The sequence below is a fragment of the Astatotilapia calliptera genome, chromosome 11 (genome assembly GCF_964374335.1).
Source record: "Astatotilapia calliptera chromosome 11, fAstCal68.1, whole genome shotgun sequence".
NCBI lineage: Eukaryota > Metazoa > Chordata > Actinopteri > Cichliformes > Cichlidae > Astatotilapia > Astatotilapia calliptera.
Window position 1 is genome coordinate 26,208,448 of NC_137432.1, and position 11,045 is coordinate 26,219,492.

General features: G+C 38.1%; 1 protein-coding gene and 1 long non-coding RNA gene across 2 annotated transcripts; both read right to left on the reverse strand.

Moving 5' to 3' along the window:
• Window positions 1-310: 310 nt before the first annotated feature.
• Window positions 311-3,131, reverse strand: LOC113032120 (cell adhesion molecule CEACAM1-like). The gene is made up of 4 exons (XM_080308289.1): window positions 1,666-3,131; window positions 841-1,116; window positions 495-752; window positions 311-384 (listed from the first exon to the last, which is right to left on the reverse strand). The coding sequence occupies exons 1-4, from the start codon at window positions 2,042-2,044 to the stop codon at window positions 311-313; spliced, it is 987 nt and encodes a 328-aa protein (XP_080164415.1). The 5' UTR covers window positions 2,045-3,131.
• Window positions 3,132-7,918: 4,787 nt separating this feature from the next.
• On the reverse strand, window positions 7,919-9,180 carry LOC113032121 (uncharacterized). The gene is made up of 3 exons (XR_013912126.1): window positions 8,732-9,180; window positions 8,363-8,635; window positions 7,919-8,143 (listed from the first exon to the last, which is right to left on the reverse strand). It is a non-coding gene; the product is annotated as an uncharacterized LOC113032121 (long non-coding RNA).
• Window positions 9,181-11,045: the final 1,865 nt, after the last annotated feature.

Here is an 11,045-nt window from a genome sequence, read left to right on the forward strand (position 1 = left end):
TGTGAGATACAAATCAACACAAGTTAATGATTACTGATCTGATTAAGTAATCCTATCGAGGAGTGATGAGTGGTAGCATCAAAGTATGCTTCTGTGAAATAATGATTTATACAAAGTGGTTGATTTTTTAATTAAGCATCCAGAGTCACTTATCGGGGAAAAGAACCTGAAAGGAAAAACAAAACAGGCTAAATTAATTAAATTATAAAAACAGATAAAGCAATGATACAAAAATACATTGTGCCTTAACAATAAGGCAAACAAATAGAAATAATTTATCTCACTGGTCATATCTCACATGCTCTTTGTCTTATATTAGCCCTTTCAGAGTGAGTGCATAGATGACCAACCCTGAGGATGACCCACAGGGAGCAATGCAGGATGCTTTAGAGAGAAAAGAGAACAACTGCCATCACTACATTGTAAAATATATGAAATGATGACAAAATAAAGGCTGTACTATTATTGAATTAGTGCATTCTTTGGTTTCTTACCTCTCAGATCCAGAACTGTGGAGCTTTCCATCATGGTCACTGCGTTTTTGGCAGTGCAGGTGTAATTTCCAGTGTTTTCTGCCCCTAACCTCTCTATGATATACAATGAGTTATAAACATGCGTCTCATTGCCATTAAACATCCAGCTGAAGTGTGCTGGTGAGACCGAGTCTGCAGTGCACTGCAACATTATACTGTGACCTTGAGGAGCAGCTGAGGGTCCGCTGATCAACAGGTTGTATGGTCCAACTGCACAATTAAAATACAGTGTTAGGGACATTCAGACTATTACTGCTAATATAGCTGTCTTTAAAAAAAGTTAAAGTAAATTAATTTTAACTTGATTTATTCATGTTTTCTTTAATAGAAACACTGTGAATGCACGGTGAATACTCACAGCTGACAGTGAGATTATGGGTCGCAGTCATGGTGCTGACCGGGTTGCTGACTCTACACTGATAGGTGCCGCGGTCAGAAATGTGAACAGGCTGTATGGACGCTGTCTTGTTGTCCAGGGAAAAGCTGACACCGCCACTGGGATTAAGAGGCTGGCCATCTTTTATCCACTCTCTGGAGCTGATGGAGCCAGAGGCCTCACAGGTGAGGTTGGTGGAGCTTTCATCTTCTTATCAGGATGGCTGTGGGGCTGCGGATGGTGGCTCCAGACGATAAAAAGTGTCAACTTTGGGTGAAATGATGGAAAAAGAAGCAACACAGTTTGTGTGAAACATATATGTGTCACTTTAAGTAACATTTTGTGTGACAGTAACTTTAAAATGACATAAATCTATCAAACAGCTTCACCTTCATGATTTCATTGGGTCATAATTCATTAATTATGTTCCAATTTCAGATAGATTTTTAACTGTCTAACATTTAAAATGGTAGATATTTATTTTTCTGTTTGAATTTCTATTATTTTTTATTATTAAAGTGTACAAGTATGAATATCGTGGTGGTAGAGTGTAATTGAACTGCATCCTGTAAATCCAGTGCAATCTAACAACAACCCAAACTTTAATTTATATGTTAGTCCTCTGGGACCCTGTTTCACACACTTTCCCTCTCAGTATAAGCACACACTCTGTTTTCCTTGTCATGTTTGTTTTATGAACGTGTTATCAAAAGGAAATTCAAAAGGAGTTTTGCATGTTTGACTATCATTAGGCATGTACTCGTATAGGGCACACAAGGTTTGGTGCCCTATACAAATGTATAAAGACTAACCCACCATACACAGTCAGATTGGTCCTCCCCTGTTTTGGCAGCCCTGCATCTGGTGTGATGGTGATAGTGTACTCCACGCTGTCCTCCAGTGCCAGGTTTCTGAGCTCCAGGGACCCCGTGGCTCGGTCTAATGAGATCCTGCCGGCATATCCAGGATCAGTGATGTTGATGCTGGTGGAACTGATGATGTTCACCCCATTGAATCTCCAGCTTACTGAGAGGAATGGTTTCTCTGGAGGTCTGAGAGTGGTGGTGAACTTCACTGTGCCTGCTACAGCTCCACTCAGGGGTCCAGTGGGTAATATACCCTCACCTACACACATACCTGATTAACACAAAAAAAATTACAGAAGACTGAAAAAAAAATCCCCATTCCTTTATTTCTGTCTACACATCAGGTGAATTTAGCCTACCTGATAAACGAAGCATAACTGCAGTCCATGGGATGGTCTTGTCCAATACTGACTTTTCTGACATTGTCTCTCTGCCTTCTGAAATCAAAAACAGAAAGAGTCTCAGGAGCTCTTGCTCTTTTATTGACCCACATCACAGGACCCTCTACAGCCCCCCCCCCACTCAGTAAGGAAAACCACTAAGATCCTTTGTGAAGCTGTTGTGTTGTGTGTACATACATACAGAAATGGAATTTGGAAAAAAAAAAAACAGGATTTAATCTGAACAGGAAAAAAAACAAAACACGATCAAGCTTCTGACAGACCATATAAAATGCACCTTATTCAAGTATAGATGGATAAACTAATTTTTCACAAGTTTTCTCCAAATGTTTTAGCCTTAGACAACAAAATAAATAAAAAAAATGGTAGGGGGCATATCCTGCCGGCATATTCAGGATCAGCTTCTGTACTAAAATAAAACAACTTTAAAATGTAATGACTGCATTCCCTTCCTAGTTCTTTTATTTCTTCTAAAGCAAAGTATTTGTGAATTATTTTTTAAACATATATAAACATCTGAAGAAGGTTTATGAGTCATGATGCTGGTGGTGCCTTTTATGTTAACGGAGAGTTTTATGTGCTCCCCGCTAAGTGGGTTTGGGTCTCTTTTTGATGCAACTGCAGTGATCCATAGCTTTCCTTGCAGAGGAGGATCAAAGAGGAGACACTCAGACTCCTTCAGACAGCCTTACAAACAAATCATTTCCTTCAGTGCTTCCAGAATGAATGATTTATTAAAAGAAATAAAGATCTTATGTAATGTGTAAATATGTTCCTTTGTAATCATTCATGCACAATGAAGTATTGTTCGACTTGTATGACTGCCCTAATGCTGTGAGGCACCCATCAGATCAGCTGAAGAGATAAATGATTGACAGTGTGTCACAGTATAGTTCCTGAAAACAGAATTATAATGTGTTTTTGTGAGTGGGCATTGCATTGTAAATATGATATTATACGGTAAACTGGGTGTGTTAGGGATTTAAATAACTGTAGCAACATTTCTATTGTGACCTGCAGTAAAAACTATATTTTGTTACACAGGTAAATTAGTTTTCTTGTAGATGCACTGGTGTCATAATGTATTAGAGCACAATTCTTTTTACAGTTTGTCAAAAAAACATTTAAAATTACAAAAATTAGTCAATCAAAATAACAGAAGAGAAATGATTTGTCCCACATTTTGTTAGTTTAAATCGCTGTAAATCTGTTATTTTGTTCATATAATTTTATAATAATATATTTGCTCACATAATTTCAAATGTAAGAATAATTGTATTCCATTTTAAGCGTTTTTCATATATCGAGTAATTTTCTTATGTTTTTTATGATTCCTGCATATTTTGTGTGGCTTGATATGCCACAATAATATCTATCAGACAAAACCTACAGCTTAACAAATCAAGCAAACCTTATGATATAGTAACAGTGAATGAATCTTAAGTCTGTTCCATAAAACAAATGCAAATTTGAGACTTTTACCTAAAATGTCGCTCTGTGATGTATTTATCCAATTATTTTACTCTTCAGAGAAATGCTTCTGTATACTGTATGATAAATTAAATTCAGGTGACTCGATGTATTTGAATATAACATATTTAGTTGTTTGGATCACTTTGAGTTTTAAATTAGTCCTCGCCTCAACAACACACGTGCAATTTTTAAGAAGAGGGAAAATAAATAACTCTAATAATAGATATATAAATACCTTCAAAATATGGTGAAAACGTTAAACTATAGAAATGTTTTCATTATGAAATTTGTTAAAGAACAATTATAATATAAGAAAACTGAGATTAGTGACTGTATCAACAACAATGACAACAATAAAAACATTTGTTAAATAATAAGTATTTAGAAGAAAATCTGGATTGAGAGCTTGAAATATTTGCCATCAAAGCACTTCTATCACAAGCTGATGCTGATTCAATGAGAATAACATTAATGTAACATATATTAATATGCCACAACTCTCAGATAAATCAGATTAATCCATTTTCATAATGTTGGTTTGCCATGTTTAAACTATGAAGGTTCCCTTCAGTGAGTTACCCTCTTATTATCAAAGATCATTTTCTGTTGTTTCATGTGCATTATCAATATATTTGCAAAGTCTAGTAAACGGGATGGTGATTTTCCATCTGGATCTACAAAAAGTACTGGGAACCAGCAATCCTTTCAGCAGCAGGAGGGAGAGAGCTACAGACTGCAAAAAATAACTGTCACTACATTTGCATTGTTTTTCTCCAACACAGTTAGCATTAATTTAGTCAGTATATGCAAGAAACAATGGCAATTTATTTTAAGAATCAACAGGGCAAACAGTTTGGGGACTTCCTGCATAATCTGGAATTTCTTTGACACTTATAATAATATAAAGATATAAGCTAGAATCACTTAATACTTTCAAATTACATCAACTGACTAAAGCTCATTAAATAAAAAGTGAATTTAAGATATGGCACATGAAAAGAGTAAAAGAGATAAGCAGTTTAAGAATATTGTTATTGCTGTATGAGCTTTAAAGATAAGATTAGCTGAGTAACATTCAAAGAAATGCAGAACAACTTGACCTTATCTATGTGGTCATCACCTCCTGGTGAAGAAGTGACCAATATTGTGAGCATTAATTTGGCTGGAAAGCATTACAATCAGCTTATCACCTTTATCGTTACAGTATCTAACATCAACACTCACAGCTTGTAAAATTAGATAAGGTGATGCTTAAAGAGCTTTGAGGGGAAACAAAAACTCCACAAAGGAGGTCACAAATTGTCTTCTTTGTGTACAATCAACCCCCTCGGTGACTGCATTCACAGAGTCACTCAATTTCCTTTCAAACCAACAGTCAGCCATAAAATGCCGGCTCACTGGGAGGAAATTTCGTCAACAGTGCCTCATCAGTCCTGCAATCAGCCCACTCCACCTCCAGTGTGATCACTGTCAGTGTGACCAGTATCAGTGTGAGTGTGAATGCAAAGCGAAGCCAACACTTCCTCAAGTCGTTTGATCATTGTAGTGTTTCTGAGTCTATAAGATTAATCCATTTAGATTAAACATTTTGACAGCTATGGGATGAATTTCATCTGTGTGGAGTTTGTGCACTGATGTTTGGTCCCCCCTATGCCTGTGTGGATTCTTTCTGGCTTCCTCCCACAATCCAGACACATGCATGTTAAGATTAAATGGTGGTTTTTAATGGCGATTCACAGCCATAGCTGTAAATGTGAATGGTTGTCTGTCTCTGTATCTAGTAAGCTGTGACAAATTAGTGACATTTCCAGGGTGTACCTCCCCTCTTGCCTCATGATAGCTGGGATATTCTACAGGCAACTGACCCTCAACTGGATACGCAGAAGAAAACTGATAGATGAATGGATCAAACTGCAGGGAAATGTGGTACACAAATTGCTGGTTTGCATCTGCAGGTTACAAATATTCTCCCAATAAGCTAAGGCTGCATTAACACGGTCTTTTGTTTTGTTGGCTTTTTGCCTGTTGGATAGTGATGTTAAAGATGGATAGAAAAGTAGGGAGAGAGAAAGATGGGAAAGACACACAGCAAAGGGATGTGGATTGAGCTTGAACCCAGGACACTGCTCTTCAGCCTCCAGCAGCATGCGGCCTCACGTGGCACCACTGACCTGAAATGGTGCTCAATTTGGTGGCCTTAATACAGGCTGGAAAAAACTTCATACTTGTATTGCTTTTTTTTTGTTTTTGCCTATTTTCACTAGTAAAGTTATGTGTATTTATCCCTCTGTAGTAAGCTGTGACAGAAGCAATCATACAAAAGGCACTCTTTTTAAAAGCTTTATTGGGAATGCATTTACATACAGATACATGCTGTGTCTTATAATAAAGACAAGGTGTAAAAATAAAACTCACATTCTTTAAACACCTTATAATTATTTTAATTACTTGGACTTTTTTGCACACTTAACACATGTATTAATTAATTAATTTATTCTTTTCTAAAATGTATTTACTAAGAACTCGAGTCCTTTTTTCTGTTCTTCGTTGTTTTCATTCCGAGGAGGAGAAGTTAAGAAGTCATTAAAAGGATGATTCAGTATTTATGTTGAAAACTACGTCTGCAGAAACATTCAGACTCACCTTTGTGGGAAATGAATACAAATCGTTCTGTACTGATTTCTTGTACAGCTCTGAATGGATCTGCTTCACACTCATTTTTGCCAAGGAGTCAGAACAGAGCTATGTTAGATCTAATGATTCACTTATGATTGGCTATTAAGTGTTTCCATTGCAATGGAATAAGACAAGAATTTGAATGAGCTGAAGAGAAACCTTTTCAAATGTTGTATTTTTGTTGTTTACTCTAAAAACAAAAATCCCATTGTTAAAATATGGTGAGCCTGCTTTGACTAAAAAGTCAATCAACTATTTAGATAAACCTTTGAAGTTACAATGTAAAACAAAATTATATTAACTTTTTTACTTTCATTATTAATTTTCCCATGCTGTCAAACTCACTACTGACATCATTACTCTGATCAAGTCATTTTGTTGGTTGTCTTCTACGAGACAATCAACCTCCGTGAGAGTCTAAGTGCTCTTCTTTCTTTCTGACTTTCATCCATGCGACCCGCCTCCTCCCCATCTCAGTCTCATCCTGGTCCCTCAGAGCCACATCAAAGGCTCCATCTTCATCTTCACCAAAACCAGCATCTAGACCCTATTAAATGTTTCTGCTATGATAAATCATTGGAGTCTAATCTACAAATAACTTAATTACCTTCTGTGTTCAGTTTTTCCAAACCATGTCTGATTATTGAAATAGAGATGGTTAAAAAAAGAAAAAAGCCCCAAAGCTCAGACTCACAAACACACAGATGTGAGTGGGCTCAGGGTGCGACACTCGCTCTGTTTCATTCTTTAATCTAACAAGATGTGATTACAGTAAGTTGTGTGTTTCCATTGCAGTGCAATGAATACTTTGCTTTATTTTGCATACTTTGTATCTTCTGTTTTGTTGAATAAGATAAAAATAACAGGCTGTCTTTAATCTGTTTCAATACTGTTCTCAGTTTCACACAATAGAATAATTTTCCTCTTTATGTAAGACCAGGCTGATATACTCAGAAAGTGAATAATGACCATTCAGTGCTTTAAAACCGCTAGGATGTCTGATGACTGATCATTTATTAAACCCTGAGCCATTTAATACTGCAGACTCTGGATCTCTTGCACCACTGGAGCCTACAGGTCATGTTATTTACAGTCTATGAGGCTTATGGGCTCAGATTTTAGGATGAGCTTCAATATAACCTTTAGAGCCATAGTTTCTGCTGAAACAGGTGGAATTTGTACAGAGTCTGATAATAACTGGCAGGTGTGCTGTACTGTTGCCATAAACTCACACTGGATGAAAAGATTCACTGGCCGGCTGATTTCATAACTGACACATTGCACCTGAATGGCCCCTGATCATAACAGGTCACAATGATGATAGTGAGAGTGGAGCCTCCATCAGTGAGCTGAACTCTGGCACCTTCTGTAACCTCAGAGCTGTCATTCAGTCAGAGGGAAGAGAGGGAGGATCCAGAGGAGGAGCAGGACAGAGTGACAGAACTGCTGAACTCCAGCAAAACTTTGTGGTTTGAAATCACCGACACATCTGCGACTGCAGCCGAGGGTGGAAAAAGGAATAAAAATGGGATGCAGGACGAATATTGTAACAATTTATCTTACTAAAAACTTACTCTGAACTGATATAACAGAAGCTTGAGATGGTTGATTTCACTGAGTTTCATCATTCAAGGCCTGACTGATGTAACATGCATGAGTCTGAGCTGTGGTCCAGTATGGATGAGCTTAACACCATTCAAAAACCAGTAAAACAGGGCAGAAGGTCTGGAGATGGCCCAGCATGTCAGCCTGATGTTCAATCCTTCCTCGTAGTATTCTCCTGATGGAAATGTCCTCAGAATTATATTTTCTGGCGACCTGGTAAAAAGCGGTAAGCAGTACAGAATGATTAACTTTTACGTGAAGAACTGCATAAATGAACTAAATACAGTTATTTATTTATTCACTATGAACCACATGATGTAAAAAATTAAACAGTAGTTCACACAAAAAAAGCAAGAAAGATAATTTTTTTGTAGTAATTATAATTCAAGCTGAAGAATTTTAAAAAGCTATGTAATAGACACGATAACTCACAGCTGATGGAGAGCTTCACCAGATTGCTGATGTCATTACTGAAATTATTAAACACATAACACATGAATGGCCCCAGGTCATAGCGGGTGATGTTGATTATAGTGAGAGTGGCGTCTCCATCAGTGAACTGAACTCTTGCATTGGCTGTGACCTCAGAGCTGCTGTTCAGCCAGAAGAAGGAGGGGGAGGAGCAGGAGCGGGACAGCCTGATGCAGCTGTTGAACTCTGACAGATCTGTGGTGTTAGCAGTCAGCACCACACTGGAGATTTCAGCTATAAGAAAAGAAAATGAAACGATGTTAGGTGTTACTGATTATTTATCAAACAAAACCATTTGTGTTAATAACATTTGATTAAATATGTCAGTACAGTTATAGTTTCAGCTTGAAGTGTGATTCCTCTGACTTCTGCTGTTTAAGGCCTGACAGATGTAGTTTCCTCTGTGACTCTTCTGAACGTTCACCAGCCTGAGCTTTGATCCAGCATCAGAGAGCAGGCCTCTATTCAGAAACAACTTAATTTCAGGAACAGGACCTGAGTCAACTGAACGGATGAGGTTCATGTCAGATCCTTCGTCATAATATTCTTGGTATGGACACTGGGTCAGATGAATGTTTTCTGGTCCATCTGCAGCGAGAAACATAAAAAAGATATTGTCATTAATAAAATATGAGGCAAAAACTGAAAATAATAACAAGATTAATAAAATTACAGGCTTCAATCAATCAATCAATCAATCAATCTTTATTTATAAAGCACTTTTCATACAAAAAAAAAATGTAGCACAAAGTGCTTTACATGGTTAAAAGCAGCCCACCCCACCCCACCCCACCCTCCAACTCACTCCCCACACTCTCATTAACATAAACAATGTGAATACACACATATCCCCCCCCCCCCCCCCCCCCCCCCCACACACACACACACACACACACACGCACACTTAAAGAGTAAAATTGGGTTGGGTACGCATGTTCCAAGTGAGGAAACACTATGACAGGGAGCCGTCTGCACCGGGAGCCGGTCACAGACCGCAGCCTCTGGGCTGGGCACACAGCAGGAGGGAGGCAAAGAAGCCCCCCAACCAGGCTGAGAGGACCCCCAGAGCCCCAGCAGCCACGGTCGATCACAGCCCCGGTGCAGAGAGCGCCCTCCTAGGAAACACTGGAGATATGACACAATAGGATATGTACAGGGTAAAACGATAAAACAAATAAGAACGGGATACAATATAAATATAAATAGAGTAAGAAGATTAAAAAATTAATAAGAATAAAATCAATAAATATTAGGTAAAGCCTAAATTAATAATAGAATAACAGGATAGAATAAATAAGCATAAAATAAATAAACGCTAAGTAAAAGCTAAATTAAAAAGGTGGGTCTTGAGCCTGTTCCGGCAGGCCGTTCCACAGACAAGAACCATACCACTGAAAAGCTGCCTCTCCGTGAGTATGTGTCCTGACTTTAGGGACAATCAAAAGGCCAGTACCAGAGGACCTCAGGTTCCGCGAGGGTTCATATGGTAAAAGCAGATCTGAGAGATAAGAAGGCCCAAGACCATTAAGACATTTAAAAACCAATAAAAGAACTTTAAAATCGATCCTGAAACACACGGGGAGCCAGTGCACCGATTCTAAAACTGGTGTAATGTGGGCCCGCCCTCTGGTCTTCGTCAGCACACGAGCTGCCGAGTTTTGTAAAAGTTGTAAAGTTGAAATATTCTTCTTAGGAAGACCAGAGAGCAGGGCATTACAGTAATCAATGCAACTGGTAATAAAAGCATGCATCAACATCTCCGTGTTGGCCCGAGAGAGAATAGGGCGGACTCTGGCTATATTTTTTAGATGATAAAATCCAATTTTGGTTACATGTTTAATATGTGGGATAAAACCGAGCTCAGAGTCAAAAATAACACCCAGGTTTTTCACTTGTAGCGAAGGACATAGTGAAAATGCCTCTAATTTAGACAAGAGTTTCTCTCTCTGAGCCTCAGGACCGACGATTAAAACTTCAGTTTTGTCCTGGTTAAGCTGTAAAAAGTTTTCTGACATCCAAGATCTTATATCTAAAATACAGTTAAAAAGGGCATCCATTGGTCTGGTGTCATCAGGAGACACGGAGATGTACAGCTGCGTGTCATCAGCGTAACTGTGAAAGTTCACTCCATGCCTCCTGATGACACCGCCGAGAGGGAGCATATACAAATTAAAAAGTACAGGGCCTAGAACCGACCCTTGAGGCAACATCCAATTCTGACTTTTTTTTTGTGACGGCACTTTCACTAAGCGGTTTACAGTTTGAAGAAACTACTGTAGAACCTCAGGGGCAATTAAATATTATGATCAGTAAAATACAGCTTTACCGCTTTCCCCAATGTCTTTACTCATCATCCTGCCCTCAAAACCACAGAAAATCCACATGTGGGTATGCAGCATATAAAACAAAAAGTGTAAGTTTCTGGTTTTATAAGGTCTCAATGATTAAATAAAGGTATTAAATATTAAAGGTATTAAATAAAGGTTACATGGGTACAGCCATTCCCAAAGAACTGCTGCCCACTTAAACCAGAAAATCCTGTGGGGCCCATCTTCACTCTAATTAAAGTACAAACGAAAGAGTGATGTATTTCATTGACTTTTTTAATCAAAACACATAAACAATACAGGCTTATGGCTAAAAA

Coding starts and splice junctions, on each gene's coding strand:
- LOC113032120 (XM_080308289.1), bottom strand. CDS start 2,044: ATGTGTGTAGGTGAGGGTATATTACCCACTGGACCCCTGAGTGGAGCT. Junction 753..840: donor TATTAAAGAAAACATGAATA/AATCAAGTTAAA, acceptor CACTGTATTTTA/ATTGTGCAGTTGGACCATAC. Junction 385..494: donor CACAGTTCTGGATCTGAGAG/GTAAGAAACCAA, acceptor TTCTCTCTAAAG/CATCCTGCATTGCTCCCTGT.